The following is a 21425-nucleotide window of genomic DNA, read 5'->3' as shown; positions in this document are numbered from 1 at the left end:
TGTATGTGTGTGTTTATCAGTCTGTCTGCTTATTTTATTTGTTATTTTTATTATATGTAGTACTTTATAGATTCTGAACATAAAATCCTTGGCTGAAATATAGCAGGAAAAGATTTTCTGCCATTTAGTAGACTATCTGTTCATTACTTTGATCATTTATTTTTCTGTGCTTAAGCTTTAAAGTTCTTATAATTCCATCTGTCTCTACCGTCTGTGCTATTGTGGTTCTATTAAGAAATTTGTTGCCTCTGTCTATACCATGAATTGATTTCCCTACACTCTGTTAGCAGTTGCCATGTTTACAGTTTAAATGGATGTTTTAGATGAACTCAAAGTTATTCTATTCTCAATATAGAACATATACTACACCTAAAATTCTCTGAATCTGATAAGCACTTTCAGTAAACTAGCAGGGTACAATATCAATGTATAGAAATCGGTTGTTTCTAGAGGCACTGAAAATAAGATTTCTGATAAAAAAAAAAGACCAGGAAAAATATGCTATTCACAGATGTCTCAACATGTGTTAGAATAAATCTAAACAAAGGGTTGGAAGACCTTTGTAAGGGAAACTTTATGGTGATAAAAACTAAATCGAAGAAGCCACCAGATGGTGAAATTCCCTCCTATGCTTTTTGATTTGGCAGGATTTATATCACAGCAAGGGCTGCATTGAAAGCTGCAGAGATTCAAAGCAGTCCCTCTCAAACTTCCAAAGACAATCTTTACAGAACTGAAAAAAAAATCTAGAATTTTTAAGAAAACAAGAATAATGCAAAACAAACCAATACATCATTTAATTATAAAATATACTTACCACAGTGATAAAGAGTGGCACACAGAAACATACCTGTAAACCACTGTGAGTTCTGAAGAGCCACAGGTAAATCCACACAGCTATACACACTTAACATTTGACTAAATCATCAAAAACATGTATTAGGAAAGTGGGAGCAAGGAAATCGATATCTTGATTGAGGGGGCCATTATGGAGCAAGCAAAGAACCTGGCTCTAGAGAAATTGCCAGAAATCCTCAAGAATGGCCCCAGCTAAGACCCTAAGTAATAGAGGAGAGAGTGCTCAAAGTGGCCTTGCGCTGTAGTCAGACTGATGAATATCTTAAATATCGCCATAGAACCTTCCCCAAAGCAATGTGCCTTCCCCTCTCTGAGTGAGGGGAGGAGGAGTGGGTGGGGGTTTGGATGTGTGTGGGGGGGTAAGTGGAGAGAATGGGAGGAGGGAAGGAAGGGGAAACTTGGTTTGGTATGTATAATGAAAGATGATTGTTTTTCTTTAAAAAAATAAAATAAAGCAAAAAAAAGGCTAAAAAAGAAAAGTGGGTAAACTTTTTAATAAACAATGCTATGAAATGTGGATGTCTACTTCCAGAAGAATGAAATCATATTCAAATCTCCCACACTGCTCAAAATTAAATTGAACTGGCACCTTCCTTACTTAGGAGAAAAAAGATGTATTAATCTATTCTAAATACTTCTTTCATACAATGAAATTATTTTTTGTTTATTTTAGATAACACTACTCCAAAGGCCTGTATGACTATCCATCACTCAATGGTAATAAAATCTTATTTATCTTACAGGATAGAGTAAAGAGGACACAGAACATTGCTGGACACTGGCATTTTTCCTGATACACAGCTGAGATAATTTGTCAAGATAACTAGATAGGCACCCTCATTACAAATTTAGACACACTGGAATTGGAATGCAATTTTTCTGGAATCTGACCAATTTAGTAAATATTAAGTTGCATATTTGTATCAAAGCATAAAGTATCTACAAAGTAATTTTTAATAAAGAATATTATTTTTGTAAAATATAAATTTAACTGGTTCTATATAGATGTCATAATAAACTTTAAATGAACTAATTATGAGTCTATTACCTGTCAATTATTGTTATAAGAAGGCACACGTATAATATTCCATACATAAATGATTAGTGATATGATTCAAACCTTTGGAACTATATGTTACCATTAAGTAGAAAGTTCTGTATTGTACGTGAGGAGATTTCTGTACTGTGAAGTAGATGTAATTCCTACATAATTGAATGATTAACAAGAAATTTGGTGTTCAGTGTCTGATTTTTAATATCAAACAGCAAATAACATTGAAGTGCTAAACCATACTAGGAATGCTGAATTCAAGTGTAAATAGCGGTGTATATAAAACTAAAGTCAATCATTTAAACTCTATTACTTTTATATACCTGAAAATTAGACATGCTATTTATACTTGCAATATTTTCAGATACTTACATGTTTATTTACAGCATTAATATATTTGTTTATAACACACTGTGTTATTACAAAAATGTATATATATACATATATACTGCATGTATTACAAACAATTAAATTCAATTTCATAAAATAAATATAAAATTGAAAAAAGACTCAACTTTTTATTAAGTGTGTATCAAAAGCTAACTCTGTGACATGTATGCATCACTAACATCATTTTAGACTGACATAGGAGATACCACATTTTAACACAGTAGATCTGACCCCGCATGTGGTAAGTCAGTATAGAATTCTTACTTCATAATTTATCTCTGGCTTCTGCTTTTGTCTAGAGTTTCAAATTTCCTGAAGTGATCATCGGAATACTTGAACACATTTGTGGCACAGACATTCCTCATGTGCCTTAGCAGAAGAAATATGAAGTGCCTTCTTTTAAGGGAGCCATCAAGTCACTATCAGAGGCAGAACCAGTAACCAGATTCTGTTCCTAATTCAAGATTCCTTGCTTGTTTTGTATATAATATGTATTTTCTGCTGCAAAGACACTGGGAAGGCATCTCCTTGAACTCTGCTCCTTGGACGTAGGTAAGAAAACTAGATTCTATGGAAAGCCAATGGATTATTCAGCTACTGCCTTCGACCGTCAGAAAAGCGCAGAAGTCTTCAATATAATCATTTACTTCTAATGATGTTTACAGTAAAATGACAGCATTGGAATGAGCTATGTGTTATGTTAAAATAATGATCCTCAGCCAGGAAGTGATGGGACACACCTTTAATCTCAGCATTGGTACATAAAGGCAGGTAGATCTCTGTGAGTTCAAGGCCAACCTGGTCTACAACCTTCCTCAAATAGCTAAGTGTTTCTGTTTTAGATATTAGTAAAAATTGTTATTTGCTCATTCTGCACCAATGTTTCATTCATAATCTGCCATAAATAGTGTATTTTTAATATTCATTCCTATAAATGTTTCTACTTGTCAAGTGTTAATTTTAAAATAATATTTTAGTGGGTACTCTTTGGTTGTCTTATATACTGAGGAACATCACATTGATTATAACAAAGGTTGCACAATTTACAAACTATTTGGTTCACAGTACTAATTAAGGAATTTCAGTTTAAAACCCCACAAGTTATTAAATGATATCTATTTAATATGCTGAACCAATAATCTCATCATTGCTATCTTTGGATACTGGTTTTAACATATGGTTTATACAACAGAAAAACACAGTCTCTTTGGGAACTCATTATTATAAAATCAAGGTGAATAACAAAATGTACTTTTACCATAATGGAAATAAGGTAATACAAGTACAAATTTTTAATGATAAGCACTGAAATCTCATTGTTATTTTTGGAGAAACGTTAAGTTATGCATTATAATAATAGGACTTCAATAAAAGTAATTGGAAATGTGTTAGGCTGGATCATTCAATTAGGAGAATGGAATTAAGTTATACTATAAAAATGCACCTTTGCAAATGTCTAGTGTTCCCATGCTTCCTATATAACACCCTATCGTAGCAACTGATTCTCTTCTTTTCACTATGTCTGTTTAGATTATATTCTGGGCATTTGGAAGCACAGTTGTAACTAGATTCATTAGTTTTAAGCATGGTTAATTGCATGGTAATAAGGTTTTTAAGCACAAGTAGCCAAAATGTGGAAGCTTTGCAGAAAATAATGAGTGTTTGTCTTAGAACTCATCTTAGCACTTTCTTCAATAACTGCTTAGCACATTACTGGCTTAATGCAACTTTAAAAATACTTTCTTTTATTACTGGCGTGATAAATAGGAAATAGACACACAGCCCCCATGATGCTTTGGCCAGTGAAATACTGACATTAGCACAGATACCCATGGAAACATGTATTTCATTTAATACACTATGCATTTGGAAGAGAAGAAGAAAAAAGAGGTCTAAGAACTAATAGAGTTTAATGCATTAGAAACTGTGGGAGAGTCTCTTTATACCTGAGATAAAATTCTGTGTTAATCATTACTTGATCTGCCTGTAAGATTTATAACTATACCCAAATGTTAATTGCATTTAAATGGTGTGCTACCAATAGCATGCTGATAAGAACAGATATAAAACACAAACGATAACAGCATACAGAGGCAGACAATTACCCTCAAAAATCTGTTTAGCTCACACAAGTTCCTTCCCACACCTGCCTACATTCACATTCAAAATATAGGCACCAATTCAGATAATATGATATATATAGAAACCTGATTTTTTAAACTGATATGAGGCATAATTAGAATACTAAAGTTTAAAACATATTTTATGCAGGATGCCTTTATTTCAATTTATTGTTAAGTAAATATGACATTTTCTTATATGAAAACATTTGACTAATATACAGAGTATTAATGGACTACAGATTTATTTGGGTACATGTATGTTTATACATGGGTATATGTGTGTTCATAGGAAAAAAGCAATGCTACATTTTCTCTGCTTATTTCTTTCATAATACACTTGTGCAAAGCAGAAATCTACTTCTATTTTGTTTAATGCAAACTTGGTTTAGAGGCAGGAATAAAAAGAAGATCACTTATATCAAATAGTGAGGTAATTCAGTTGTCAATAAATTTTCAGTTGAGCACTAACAGAGATAACAATTCATAGGCATTTTGATTATCAGGTTCATAAGAATTTTCCCCTCTATAAATATCTCAAAACTAAATTGACTGGAGTGTCACAAAATAATGTATAACACATTACTGACACTTGTTTTACAACATTTATTTTTACATCGTCAATGAAGTATTTCAGTCTATATTACAATTAATATGTATAAAATGTGTGGATACATGAATGCTTTTCTATGAGTTTATCCTCCACTTATAACTCCTTCTTTGTGTATTGGTTCTACATTGTATCATCTAGGGAAACAGAAACACAGGTCTGTTTCTGGCAGTGAACTTGAATGCTGGAACCTCTTTTCAAAGTAAGGAAGACTACTTAGTCAAATCCTCTTTAAGACAAGATAATAAAACACCACTCACAGTAATCTAGTCCTATTAGGTTCTGAAAGTGTGCTTAAGACTCAAACTTCTTACTGTTGTGTACTTCGTAGTATAAGATGATTTGAAACTAGGACAGATTTGAAACCATAGGACTAATGTAGAACTCTTTACACAAATAAAATACCTAGCACCAGCCAAGAGAAACCTTCCCTTGCATGATTGGTCAGGGCAGTCCAATAGACTCTCTAAACGATATAGACTATTGATGCAGTGCTTGTCTAGGTACCATAGGTTGAAGGTGAACTCCAATTCCTGAACACACTGCATATAAAAGATGCAGGACTCTGTTGATCCCAACTACATCAGACATGAATATCTGATGTGGGAGTGTCATATATCAATCTGTTGATTTCATTGGTTAAGCAATAAATAAACTCCTTGGCCCTGATAGGTTAAAACATAGGTGGGAAGAGTAAACAGAATAGGATGCTGGGAAGAAGAGGAAGTGAGCTCAGACTCTGCTCTGCTCCTGGAGAGACTTGACATCTCTGCTCTCTGAAGTAGAGATGCCAGGCTCCACTCTCCCAGGCAGCTCCAACCCAGGATGGACAGAGGCTAGAATCTTCCTGGTAAGCGCACCTTGGGGTGCTTACACACATTAGTAGAAATGGGCTAGTCCAGGAGCGAGAGTTAGCGGAGAAGAGGCTAGATAGAAATGGGCAAAGCAGTGTTTAAATGAATACAGTTTGTGTGTTGTTATTTCGGGCATAAGCTAGCAGGCGGCCGGGGTGCTGGGGACACAGCCCCACCTCTCCTATTTCAACAAATATCTCCTTTCTGCAGTGTACCTTCCAAGGTGCCAAAAAACACTATGCATACTGTCAAAGGCTGCCTTCCCAGCTGTTAAAGTCATGAACCACATCTACAACCAGCACGGCAAGATATCTACGTGACCCTTTCTTGTTGATGATGACTAGTAGCAGTCTTTTGGGACTTTTTTCCTTCCAACACGAAGGAAACTGTACCTAGTGCTAGAAATAAAACTATATCCCAGGGCTAATAAGGTCAAGGACTTTAGAAAAGTTCTACTAACAACAATTTGCTAGACTAACATAGCTCTTTATTGCATTCTTGTATTTATCTTTACAGTCACAGAAAAGTGAAACTCCCCTAGTCAGTACAAAGAAGCTTCCCTCTACAGAAAATAGGGACAATCACATAAATCATAAGTGAACACAGATGCATAGATCACATGATCTTGGAGAACCCAGCCCCAATGAATGCATCTAAAAATTCTAGCTCCTCTGTCAATGACTCAGGAAACATCTCATTAGACAGGACAAAAGATTATCGGTGACAAAATATCAGAAAGTGTGCTGTGAAAGTCTCTCCTGGAAGTGACTGCATAAACAATAAGCGTGCTATGATTGAACAGGGAACTTTCATGGGTTCCTACATTTAGACCAAATCCATAGACAAGTAATGACTCCTGGGAGAGGGGAGAATTTGCCTCTCTTGGGAATGAGCCCCCTTAACTAGTTAACCAATGCAACATTTTCAGACATGAAAGCATATAGAAACACCCGAGAGAGAGAGAGAGAGAGAGAGAGAGAGAGAGAGAGAGAGAGAGAGAGAGAGAGGACAAGAGCATGCAATCAATTCAGCAAAATATATTAATATATTTGTGCATACATTATTCATATATGTAAACAAGTACATATGTACATATGTCTGTAGCAATAAGAGTAAAAAGACAGGCTATCAGTTTGAGATTGAGGCAACAAGCATGGGAGGGTTGCTGCATGGTACCTAAAAGTATCTGGAAGGAGGTAAGGTAAGGGGGAAATGATGTAATTATATTTTAATTTAGCAATGGGTTAAATAGAGAAGAGTGTTTCTTATAAGCCAGGAGAAACAGTAAAAAGAAAATAGCATCATTTGTATTATTGATGGAAATACTTGCATAATAACATACGTAAATTTGCTAACCTGTTTTAGGATCCACGGAGAAATAAGGTTGTCCTTGCAGGATGCTGTAAACAACACGAGCACTGTTTCCATAGGTGGGGTCATCTGCATCTGTAGCTGTCACCTGTAGAACAGAGGTACCTGTGCATTCAGAAAACAAATTTTAGTGTGATGTCATTTAGCGCATGACTCATTTGAGCACAGTAAAAGTGTTTGTTTCAGTTTCGATGCATTACCAAGGTGACTATGACCTACCAAATTTTATTCTCTTAAGATTTATTTCTGCATTTATTTGTATTTGTGTGTACATGAGTATATTCATATATAAGCAGAGGTGCCCAGAAAGCCAGAAAATGCCCATGGGATATGCCAGCCCTGGAGTCACAGGCAGATTTGAATTACCCAATATGGGCATTGGGAAATGACCACAAGTCTTTTGTAAAAGCAGCCAATGCTCTTGACAATTGAGGGAGCTATCCAGCCTCCCATAAATTACTTCTTAAGTTTGTGTACTATATATATATATATATATATATATATATATATATATATATATATAGTTTACTTTATCTCCATACTATTAGTAACATATAAGCTCAAATACAACACATGCTAGTGTTGTATTATAATTTCTTATATGACAACATTGAAATGTTCTTACTGATATGTTAACAAGAATGGGCTTTTATTATTGCCCATAAATTAAGTGATATTGCATGTCTTGATAAGTCAAGAATACAATGAGGCTATACAGTTCATGTATTAAGAACATCCTTAGTACCAAAGATGAGATAATGCATGATTAAAATGAGAAGATGGACAAATGATATTACCAGTGATATTCAACCACTCAATCTATATTACATCGTATATTTATCTATTTGTTTTGTATACCTTGTTTGGAATGCTGAGTCTCAAACTACTATCCTTGATTCAAACATCATTTATTCTGAGGCTTCTTTACAAAATGGACATAATTGTCTTTTTAAAACAAATATTACAATAAGTTTTGAATCGTAGAAACTTTAAAATAATTAGTAAACATTAACATGCATATTTGGAGTGTTAAAATTGGAGATGTATCATTCTGATTTTTTCCTTATACTTTGTGAATTGCTTATTTTGATACATACATCTACTTTACATGAATTACATGAATTATTCTTCAGTTAAAATTAGTCCCCACTATAACTGCCAACTATTTGAGGGTTGTTCAACTTTATGATAAGTGGGTAAATACCCTACTCTGTTAACCAAATTTACTTTACAAATTATTCTGTGATGAATACTATATCACTAAAAAATTATCTAATACTTAAAAATTGTATGTCAAACAAAAATATTACACAACCAAAAGAGCTTTTACAAAATTTTGTATTGATTCTTGTTGTTGAGTATACAGTGCAGTAACGTTCTGTTGTGAATTTTGTTGTAAATTTTGCAAGCATTTATTTTCTAATATCAACCACTTTAGAATTTTTATTTCTGCTTTGAAACTCAGACACAGCCTTAACCAAACCTTATTCCATGTCTTTGAGGGATTCTAGAACACCAGAATAAGTTCGCTTTTGCAACAAAAAAATGCACATATGTGTCTAATAACATAATGAAATTCTAAGACACTTATTTTAGTTTATACAATAAGCACCTGAAATAAATATAAATGATAAGGACTATGTCACATCTACATTTAAGCTATAGATTAGTGTAACACACTGGGAACTAAATCCTGACAGCGGAGCAGTGAAACAGGTGATACAAACACTGATGTAAATCATAGGAGAATGAAGCTGCTATTTTTAAAACAAAATTAACAATTGTAGTATGACCCAAAAATTATAAGGCATTTATGCCAAATAGAAAATTTTATTAATATAAAAGCATCTTATAAATATTTGTCAAACAAATTTTGTTCTCATAGTCTCATAATAGAAAGAGATGAAGTGTCTCTTAGTGGAACAATCATTAAACTATATCACATTATAATATAGCTTGTTACTCAATAAAGAAGGGAAGATTAATGGGCTACTCATACATGCGTTGACTTGAAGAGGTCTAAGTTTAAAATATAAATCATGTATACCTTTACTTTGTATTATTCTGCTGATAGGATATTGAAATGTATATTAGGATCCTATGGTCTGAAGATTGAAACATTGGAAAGCAAGTTTCATTTAAACCTCTAAGAAGGGCAAACTTAACAATGATGAAAAGGTTAAGTATTCTTTATAATGATGATTCATTGCATGATAGACTTATGGCCCCCCACCAACACTCAGGGAGCAATAGAATGACAGGGAGAATCTGTGAGGAAGCAGCAGAAAATACTTGAGAACATTGGACACCCTTAGTGTACTGAGGTAGAATGCGCCCATGAAAACACAGTTCTCCTATTTGTACTTTCTGCATCTGTGAGATAGAATGAAATAAACGGTACCTGTCCTCAACACTGACTGTTAAATCCTAACAATTGTCTAGAAATTGGAAGCCAACAGCAAACAATGAAAAATCCCATATGGTATTTGGTCCCAGATACACTGCTGAGTGAAGTAAACAAACAGCATCCTCATATATTAATTGAATGTCATACAGGTTAATATTTTGGAGACTCATATATTTCTAGTTTTCCATTTGTTGCCATTTAAAATTAAACCAATGGCTGAGTTATATTGGTCATTTTAATGATTAACCTTTTTTATCTTTAAAAGTTTATATGAAAAAAATCAGCTTTTATTTTGTTTTACATGCTTTATTGTTATCATATTGCTATATGTACATGCCATACAGAGTGAGTGGAGTGAGAAGATTGTGTGATAGGTTTTTCCCTCAATATAACTTTATCAATAAAGATCCTCTCACAGTGGAGTGCGCAATTCTTTCTCTCATAGTATGTGGTAAAATAGTGTCCTTGGTAAAAAAGAAAAAGATAAATTTCCCAAGAAAGATATATAGAATAAGGTCTATAATTTGACTAATCTGTCAGAATGTTTAATGTGGACTGTAACATTTGCTGGGAATTATTTTGATTTGATTAATACTTATCAGGACTACATCACATCCCCTGCCTAACTGGCCTTTCTTGCGAGAAACCCTGCATACATGGATGGAAACATTTTCTGATTGCAGAAGCATTTCTATTGTAAACGGCAACCCTGGCGATGCTGGATTCTGCAGCACATAAATCATTTCCCAAGCAGTGTTTTATTCCGAGTATTTCCTGTGACACACACTTGCTGTTCAAAGCCTAGGGATTAGTTCCTCTCAGCTGATGTTTTCTACAAATCTGAAAAGATTTAAATGCATGAAAAAAAGGCTTTCCAAATATCTTTACAATGTAACTTAAGTCTATTTCCCCCTCCGGAGAATCCACCTTGTCCTTCCCTTCACTTGGTTTTCCTTTGTTCTGATGCTTTTTAAATAGCACACATTTTGTCAAGTTGCATATCAACAAGAAGCATATGAGTGGCCTTCTTTGAAAGTCCCTAAAGACCAATTTGAAATATTTAACAAGACTTTTTTTTAATACCAAGCAAATACTCTGAGGTTGCCAATTACTACACGTGACTTGTCAGAGTTCACAATTGTGTTAAAGTCCCACGAGAATCGAGGCTAAGCAAAACATTTGGATAAAAATAAGCTAAAGATTTCTGCAGGCTGAAAGGCTTTACTGAAGGAAGCTCTTGAGGCATACTTCTCAAAAGACTTCCTTAGGATTTTGGAATAAAACAAGACTCATCAGCACTCCGAATTTTGTACTACACAGGGGGACTAGACTTTCACTAACAGATGAATAACAGTGGACTTTAGTTTTTGTGGGATTTTCTCACACTTTATTCACCCGAAAGTTATAATATTTTCAAAAATTATGTCTGAGATAAACCTTAAACAGCATCTCTGCTGAGTAACAACAGAAAAATCACTATTTTAGGATCTGACAGATGGCTCAGATGGACATCTTTCTCACTGCCAAGTTTAATGACTTGACATCTATTTTCCTAACTCACATGGTGGAAAAAGTGAGAATTACATGCCATACATTGTCTTATAAATTTCTTACGATGCTCCATGTTCACATGAATGTGAAACACACACATGTGCATGCACACACACATTCAATTCTACCCTGTATGTAAATTATGGCTACTGTTTATTTTTAAATTTCATTTACATACTTATTTAATTATCCAATGTGGAAGTTTTATAGCATCTTTAAATGAAAAATATATCAATGGCATGATACGCATTTCTTTAAAAGGATGTTGAAAAGCCATTCCTATAAGCTATTTAATGTAATGATAAAAATCAATATGGAAAAAGTTATATTAAATTATATTTATAAACATGATATTGAGAGTTATAAAGTTATACAACTCAAACACATCTATCTATTCTGAAAAATCTATATATTCAGTTACTCTTCCCAGTCATAATTTCCTGCCTCTGCTATTTTCTTATGATTTTCTCTTATACAATCTCTTGATAGAACACAACCCCAATTCAGATGCATCTCCATGAATAAAGGCACATTTATTATCTAACTCTATAGACAAAATACAATTTTATAAATAGATTTTTACAAACGAATCTCTGGAATTGAATATCAGGAGAAAGTATTGACTGTAGATATGGCTTGGTACTTCTTGTTCTTCCAATGGCCCTGTGTTCAATTTTCAGTATCCATCTCAGGCAATTCACAAGCTGTATTACCTCTGACTCCTGAGGAATCTAATAACTGTGTCCTTTCAGAATATCTGCAATCACACACACACACACATATACACATATCCATGATTTAAAATAATAAAAATTTATTTTAAAATTAGATAGATGACACTGCAGAGCAAAGCATTGGCAACATTCATTTTTCCCTGCAGCATTGAACAATGTGTATGATTTCCTTCTTCCTAAAGAGTAAGTGACTGTAGTAAAAATAGGTAGAGTAATCATATGCTTGTCAGCCTTATTTATTCTCTAAATAACATTTTCATGGGCTTTCAGATAAGTGAGTCTATCTCTCTCTCTAATCCCTTCTCCCCCTTTCCTTATAAAAGACTTTTCTAGAAATATTAGCTTTTTAATGGTTTTATTTACTTATTAATGATATTTTTCAAATTTCTACCATCCGGGGCTCATCTCTTGAGGTCATATTATAATACATCATCTAGAACCAGAAGTGTCCACGGAGAGACTATCTTCACTAGTATACTCACAGTCTTTTTGGATTTTTATACTCTACATTTTCTATATTTGTGTCTCAAGCTCTGTATTCCATCACTCTCACTGACAACAAGTTTATTTTTTCTATTGAACATTGATTGGTGCAGAAATTATTAGCATATATATCCCCAATTCTTCAGTTACTTTCTTGTGTGAATGACTATGCTCTGCTAACTGTATACTCATAGAATACAACCCACATAAAGGTTGTGTTCTACACTCCGGGTTGATATGCTGAGAGATTTAAAATATAAATCTGATTTTTTCACTTTCAAAAAATTAATTTATTCAGTGTATTAGGTTCTGGCTGATGTTTTATTCTGGGGAACTTATCAGTATATGTAAGAAAAATAATGAAACTTTATGAAAGGATCTTTTATGGTTCAAGAAAATATATTTAAAGTTAAAAAATACATAAAATTGTCCATAAAGTATTTCCATTTTCATGAAATCTGCAGTGCTTCAGAAATTACCCTTGAGAGAATATTTTAGTAATTTAATAAAGATATAATTTAATAACTTCACTGTCGAGAATAATGTATCATGATTTCAGTATATTATGACAAAACAGTATTAAAAGAACAAATTAGGTGCTCTTCAGGTCAGTGTGGGAGAGAGCCCCTCCGTGTTATTGTCCACTCGAGAATCAGGAATGGATCAATCCTATCAAACTATGCCTTTCTGGTAGGCTCTTAGGCCTGCTCCAGTCAGACTTTTGAGTAAAAACTCATCAATATCTATATTTCTGGAGCTTATAGTACTTCTACTGCAGTCTTGCTAAATCAACATGTTTTCGAACTCCCTGATAAATACTTATGCTCATACTTATCACTTAGTTCTGTCCTTAGCCTTAGTCAGAGCATTTGCTTCTGCTGTACCAGCAATCATAATTTATTTTTCTCCTTTAGAACTATTTCTATAAACACATATCACACTGTAAGGTATACTACATTGTTACTACATAGCCTTCTACAGAGTAATGAATGTACTTTTTCTAAGGTTAAATTTGAGAGACTGAATACACAAAGGACAATGGCCAGACAATAGGTATATATAAAGTACAAAATCATAATGGGCAGTAATTAGCAAAGATAACTAATTCATTATCTCCCATTATCTACAGGAGCAAACCATGAACAAGATCCACCTGTAAAACAGGCTTAGGAGAGTTGGCATAATCATTAGCTTTGTTCTGAGAAACAATGAATCATTATCCTCCTGCCAATGGCCAAGAAATGATCAATAATTGGTTAATAAAATTTTGCTTGTTTTTAATCCAAGTTTCTAATTTAGACTAAGCTAAGAAAGTCTAAAATTAATCTCTAATAAGTTTTACAGAATGATGAAGTTTTATACCATTGTTCTTGTGTTTTCCTCATGCCAAAAGCTTCTAAAAGAAATGTATTAGTAAGTCTTGGCTTTTGCATAGTAACTAAATCTGAAACATCTCCATGTATTTGTGCCTATGCAGGAGAGGAAATGATAGTGACTCATTCCCAGGCTTTCTTAAGAATTTAGTATATTGTTTTTATTTGCTAGATTTTAACTAAAAATATAACTTATTTTAGGGAATACAAAATCTATTTTCTCAAATAAACTAATGTTTCCAATAAATTTAAAATGATACACATGCCAATTATTCTACATTTTGCACCAAAGTAAAAACATTCAAATAATTCAAAATTTTGCTTGCGTTAAGATCAAAATTAACACCCTGATAACTGTAAGTATTCTATACGTCAAAGTTTATAAATCTTTTTTTGTGTATATATATATATATATATATATATTTATATATATCCTGTCTAGTGTAATATATTTTATCTCCTATGTTTATATTTCATCTAATATGTATGTATATATAATGTTTTGCATTAATACAGTCTTTTAAAACAGTAAATTATAACTAATACAATACATTTGCAAAATTGGCATAGAGATATTTACAGCAGATTGTTAAGCGTATATTTGTTTATGGAAGGAGCTCGATCACACTATAACACTTTAGGTCCTTTCTGAGAGTAGAACTTTTTGCTGGTCTGTAACTCAGTGGAGACCACATTGGTCTTGAACTCATAGACAACTGCGTGTTTCAGCATGCAGAGTGTTAGGATTTAACAGCCTGTGTCACTATAACTAGGGTGACTATAGAGCTTTGAATGAACATAGATATTCTTATTTTAAGGTAGTAGGAAGTTATTAGGTTTGCTTCTGTGAAGAGATATGACACTCAATTTGTGTTCATCTTCCATGGTTTTTTTTCTACTTCCATGAAATTATCCAATATAACCAGAAAAGTTAACAGATTACAAAAGGAGACTCAATAGCAATGTATTTCATTGTCTTCCAGCAGAGAGTGACCTGAACACTTGCCATAGAACTACATTATTGGTAGACTATCACTACCACCAAAGTCCTCCTACTGGTTTCCAGTGACAATTGCCTTCTCATGACTTGTCTTCCCTCTGGGACTCACCAGATTTCAGCTTGATCACCACCAGGGGTCTTATAGAAGTCATCACACAATATCCAGTCTTCAACACTTGTCACTGATCTGACTGGGACCCTCTAGCTGGCCTATTACATCTTGAAACCCTAGGCTAGTCCACACCAACAGAGGGATTTTGTTTCAGGCTTCTTGAACAAATAGTTCAAGACATAAAGGAAACAGAACACTTTGATAAAGAGTGTGTCACCAAATGCCCCACAAACATAGAAAGTTGAATTTCTACCCTGATGTACACAAGCCTTATCCTGAATATTGTGAACACCCATGCTTAAAGAAGAAATATGATTTGAATACAATTGAAAGAAAAACTCAACCAACAAAGGAACTCCATTTGAAAATTTAAAACCAATAAGAAAAATTCAAAATAACATGCCAGCTCCGAAGTACAAATCCCAAAATTTTTGCCCCCAATGAAAACATGGACAAATTTACAAATTCAAAATAATTATTATTATGGAAAAACAACTGATAAAAAACAAACACAAAGAGAAAAACAAAACAATGAAGGAAATACAACACACAAAAAGGGAATCTGATTCCATTTTTAAAAAATCTAAACTGAAATAATATAGGAAATGGAGCTTGTAAGAAGCCAATTACAAAACTCAGTAGAAAACATCAACCAAGCATAAGCATTGACCTAAATCCTACAAAGTTATGTGGGCAAAGATAAAGCTAAATTTAAAACCACTGAAATTCAGTGGAGACTGAAATTATTTTAATATAAATACTAAACATTGGGTGGAGATAGGCTTCATGATCCTGGTTTTTCAGTGGACAATGATGAGAATCAGAGTAACCAGCAGTCACGGAAATGGCCGGGCAAGATGCCACATACACATGGAACTCGGGTAATTTGGGGTATGGCATGGAGAAAGGAGGAATGATGGGGTTTGCTGGATTCCAATGAGCTTCAGGTTAATAAGAGGTCCTTTTTTCTTTTTGTTTTTCAAATAATAAATCAAATAGTAACAGAGATGATACCCAGGATTTTCCTCTGGCCCACCCACACACATGCAAGGCTATTGTAATACACACACACACACACACACACACACACACACACACACACACAGACATTCTCTCTCTCTCTCTCTCTTTCACACACACACACTCACACAATTTAAAATGAATAAAAAGAAAAGAAAATTAAATATATACAAGCCAAAACTTTGTCCTATAAATGAATATATTGAATAGACCTCTCCACTGCCATCAAATTAATATGTAATTTGCCTTGGGTTATTCCATTTTTTATTTTCTATCTTATTGTAATGGTTCTGTGTGTGTGTGTGCGTGTATTTCAGTTTCCTACAAAAAAGACTAAAAATAAGACAATAATCCTTTGTCACACGTAGAAATACCAAATATAAATTTAATTTGAGCTAGTTTTGACCCAGAAAAAGGACAAAAATATTTATTCCCATAAGGTATTTGTTATCATGAGCTTTTCAATTCCATACAGGAATTCTAAGGCTTGTCTGTCTCTGAAATTTGCATACACAAAAATTACTATAAGCGTGAAAATGAAAAAGTATGATGTAATCCAAGGCAAGCTACATATTAATTTGATAGCAGTGGAAAGATCTACACAATATTTTTTTTTACTGGAAAAAAGGCAAAAGGAAAACCAAAAATTCATCTGTACCATAAAATTCAAACCACTGGCTTACCTCAGCCTTTAAAGGAAAGTGAAAAGGTAGTATGAATTATTTGAGACTTCTTAAATTTAGAATTTAAAAATGTAATCATAAATAAGAAAAAATAAAATATACTAGTGCCCAAGTATTTACCACACACTTCCCTCAGATTTTCAAACAATGTGTTGCACTTATTATGGATCTGTATGCCTACAAAATTCTTTCCCTGAATGGAAGTATTTGTGGAATGGGTAGCCACACATTAATACAACATATATTGAGAGGATATTTGCTTCAAGCGAGGAGGTTGCAATAATTGTCAGAGTAAAATGAAATAATAGTAGAACTTCCAAGGTTCCTCTTCAAATATTTCCTTCCATTTTGGGCTTGGCCTTATCTTTCTATCAAATGTCTTTCTAACGCTAACAATTTATCATTAAAATCAGAATCTCCAAAGCTTCTCTCTCAGGCTCTGGAAACACTGCCCGGCATGTACAAGCTAAGGAGAACCTACACGAACTAATTGAGCTGAGAAAAACATGGGAGTTATTGTCAGGACACCTGCTGAAACTTAACACAAGAGTCACAGGGCAGCATTCACAAGCAAAGCATCAGTTTGAGCTTTGAGAAGTTGCAAGCCAATTGTCTGTTATCCCACATAATAATGTTCTGGCTACTGAGAAAAACTTAAATGCAATGGATACTGCATTGGACTTCCGTCTTCTATTTCTTTTCTTTTCTTTTTTTTTTTTTTTTTTGAATTTGAAATATTATCTTCTAGGTTCAGGTGTTTAGAAACTTGATCCTTCACTGTTGGTGGTGCTAAAGAAGTTGTCGAAACATTGGGAAACTATAAAGTTATCCTGGACAAAGCAGACCAGTGAAGACCAGCCTTGAAGAATGACATTCGGACTCACATCGCAACTATGCCAGGGCAATAGACAATACTTTCGGATTTTGATCATGGCGTTCGCAACTCTCTTCTGGCACTGACAACTAGCCCTCTTTTCCATAAAGGACTGTATAACCTCAAACTATGAGGCCAAAGAAAAAAATCCTTCATAAGTTTTTATAGGGTATTTGGTCATGTCAAAAGTAACTAACTCAGTCACTAATTCCTGAATGACATTTTGTATAAGATGAAAGCTAACTAACATTTAAGAAAAGTTATCAGAACAAAGAAACAAAGGAAGAAGGAAGCTTTATAACTTGGAGATTTTTGTTCAAGGGACTATTTCTCGGATCCACCATATAAAACCTCACGTATAAACCAGCTATTATGTGAATTGTAATATAACCCATGTGTTATTAAAACCATATCATCGGCAAGATTATGTCTCCAGGGTGAATGTTGGGATATGGAATCTTGAATCCTGGCAGGTGTCCAAAATGAAGCTCCCAAGATGTTTCGTCTGATCTAAATCAAGGACCCAGCAAGTCGTGCCGTAAAACCATCACCCATCTGACGCCTTTTGTTGCTGTGCAACAGGGAACACACACAAAGAGGCCCCTTGGCTTTTAAGACTATAGGGGAAATAAACAGAGGAATAAGAATGCTTAAGTATATCACACAGAGCAAGAAACCTAGTAGAGTAAGGATTAGAAGCAAAGCAAATGGCAGTTTAATACCTGAAAAAGTTTTCAGTGTTCTATTGAACGTAAAGTTTGTAAATGATATACTTGCAATTATTTACATTGTATATAACAGACTAATAATCAGTATTTCTGTCACGTGTTCTAATGTCTAAATATCTTACTCATTTCAGAGACACTCTTCCAGTGAGAACAGTAACATCATTTACAAATACTGCTCTATTCATTCTTTTTTAATTTCTCTTCTGTCATATTTTACTAACCTCTGACTCAGGAGACATATAGTCTTCTGTGTAATGATGTATACTTAATTGGACTATGGTAAAGCATGGTAGTGAATTATATCACATTTTGTGTTATTTGCAAAATGACTTGACAGTTTATACAATTATCAAAATAATTTGGAACATTATAAAAGCTTACCCTTTTACTTGGTGAAAAAATTAGAAACAGTATTAGAAGGAAGAAGAGATGGTTGCCATGATTCCTCCCCAATTAGAGGCTAACCTCCAGAGGTTCATGTTCTGGAAGCTTGGTCCCCAAGAGGTGATGCTGAGAAATGAGTTGACTTTCAGGAATAGAAGTGTAGTGTGATGACAATAAGACACTGGGGTAGTCACTGTCTTTAAGGAACCAAAGTGGCTCTTGTGGGACCATAGTTCATTCCCTGAGAGACTTGATATTTAAAGTATGTTCATTCCTCAACCCCACAACCTCTCCATCATTGTACAACAATTTACAGGTAGTACTTAGCAGACCCAAATAATCTTGTACATTCAACCTCAAAATTATAAGACCATTCCTTTTCTTGTTACGAGGGCTCAGTAATTTGATGTGACATCAATGGACCAAGATGGTTATTACCATCAACATGAGGATGCATTGCAGTTATAAACAAAAGGAAAGAATCCTAAATTTCAATTGATATAATTTATAAAAGATTATTTTGGGTAGATATAGGAAATAGTTGTCTTCAATAGTGTTAAAATATGTTCTTTTTCAAATACTCTTACTCTACAGAAATTATTAAATATGTATATAAATATAAATGAACCATATTCACTGATGTATATTCAAGTATATGACTATCACTAGATTGATTTACTGCAAATAAGCTAAATAAAAATTATAAAACTAAATTTTTTGAAGCTTGTGATTTCAAAATCTCAACTACCCAAACCACTGCTATTTTTTCTATAGCCAAAATACACTAATCTCATCTGTAGGGTTGCTTTTATTATATATTTTATGAAATTTAATATAATTAATATTTCAATGCAGAATTGCATGTAGAATAATTTGGGTTATAAAATGGATAATAAGCATTCTAACACAATGAATATCACTTTGTATGGAATTGTAAATTATACAATATATTATTTTTTCATGCCTCTATATTTTTTCATTCCATTTTCTTGTATGTTCCCTATGCTATTAATTCTCAAGTGATAATTGAGAATAACTCAAATTTTCCTTTAAAATCATTTATTAATATATGGAAACACCAGGTTTGAGTGTAGCAAGAGAGATGGTACTGATACTGTGGATTAGTGGCCAGGAAGGTTGTTAACTATTCTCCTATGAGCAAGGCAACTGTAAAAGGTCAATGCTGGGAACTATACTGATCTCAAATATGATAACAGGTTAAAGTGCACTGTGTAACAAATGAGAAGAAACATTATATAAGAACACTTTCCTAGAATATCTTGATTTATTTTTTGCATCTGTATTAAACCATCCATAATACCACATGTTTTTATGTTGATTATTATCCATTATTAAGAAACCTGCAAACACACTAGACTTCTCCTACTGAGAATATGTGGTTACAAAAATAACCTAACAAAAATCACACATTTGAAACTAGTTTTAGATCCTATCTTCTGTGTTCTCATTGCATATTTTACAAAGACATAAAGACAGTATTAGCACGATGCTTTTATAACATGGCAATGCACATGTATACACACACACATACACACAGAGTACTAAGTGACTAATATCGAGTAGAAGAAAAAGGAATATTTCTCACTACTTTTCTACTTGAAATGCAACATCTGCTTAATTTAATCCTGTTTCCCCATAAACATTATGCACTGTGAATAATCCATTGTTGCAATTCTTCTAATCCACAAGCTGAGCTTCCCCTTAACTCTAAACAATTCCTCTAGGCACAAACCCTCATAACAAGGCTGAGAAGGGCAATGTATTGAGGGAAAAAGGGTCCTAAGAGCAGACAAAAAGTCAAAGATACTGCTATTCCCAGTATTAGAACATTTGCTAGTATTTTATGAACAATATATTTATACAGTGTTTAATAAGAATGATAGTCTTTCATTCAAGTTAAAATAATAACTACTTTGCAGAAGAAATTAATATGATCAGTATATACATATGTTTTTTTCTCCTTCAGATATTTTTCTGTTCATGTTGTGAATATTCTAAAATACAAGCTCATTCTACAGTATAAAATATTGTTTTATGTTCAGTTATGGAAATTTGTGTACATGAATATGTGTGTGTTCTGATTGCTATTTTCACAGTGTAAATAGTGTAGTAAGGAATATTAATGCAGATATAGTTATATACGTGTGAAGGCACTTAGGAAGTATCTCTGTAAAATGCTGACCATTTCATTTCAGGACAGAAAAAATTACCAAAATGACAAGTAAATTTTAAAAAATCATTGAATTCTAATATTTCATAAGCCAATTAAAATGTTTTTGGGTAGGGGTTAGATAGAATATATCCAATATGGCAGAATATTGCTATTGCCAAAAACCAAGGTCATTGATCAAATAACCATATGCCAAATAAAGATCATCTTTTTATGAGTAATTGATCAGGAAAACCCCATTGTCACCTGAAAAAACAAAATAGCTTCTTCTCACTGCTCTTAGATGCATATCAGAACTAAGTGCTAAGAGTCTGTTGCTAATGACAACGCATATTGTTGAGGGATATTAGATCACAATGTGACCCCTGAATTGTGTTAATTAAGTAAACTTAACCTTGAGTCTGGAGGTGGCATTAAATACTAGTGACAGAAAGTAATCATAGAGGATCAGAGGGAATCTGGAAAAGATAGAGAGACACAGGAAGTAGTAAGGTATGGTTTGGAGTGGCACAGCCTTTTGTGGTTTGGCAAAGTAGAAGGTTAGCTAGTTGTTACTTAGCTTCTCTGAGCTTGCAGGTTTTCACCCCAGGCTTGGATTCTCAGGTCTTAATTAGAATGGCAGAGATTTAGT

General features: G+C 33.5%; 1 protein-coding gene across 4 annotated transcripts in view; it reads right to left on the bottom strand.

Moving 5' to 3' along the window:
* Positions 1-21425, bottom strand: part of Cdh18 (cadherin 18) — a 319968-nt gene that overhangs the window by 140341 nt on the left and 158202 nt on the right. For all 4 annotated transcript variants that reach the window (XM_050120488.1, XM_050120490.1, XM_050120491.1 and 1 more), the window contains exon 4: positions 7240-7359. In XM_050120488.1, the coding sequence (XP_049976445.1) occupies positions 7240-7359 (120 nt within the window). The remainder of the gene's footprint in view (positions 1-7239; positions 7360-21425) is intronic.

Source organism: Alexandromys fortis, unplaced genomic scaffold, assembly GCF_014885135.2.
Source record: "Alexandromys fortis isolate MF-2015 unplaced genomic scaffold, M_Fortis_MF-2015_v1.1 scaffold_191, whole genome shotgun sequence".
Lineage (NCBI taxonomy): Eukaryota > Metazoa > Chordata > Mammalia > Rodentia > Cricetidae > Alexandromys > Alexandromys fortis.
Note: the sequence above shows the minus strand (reverse complement) of the source record. Positions and strands in the feature narration are given on the sequence as shown.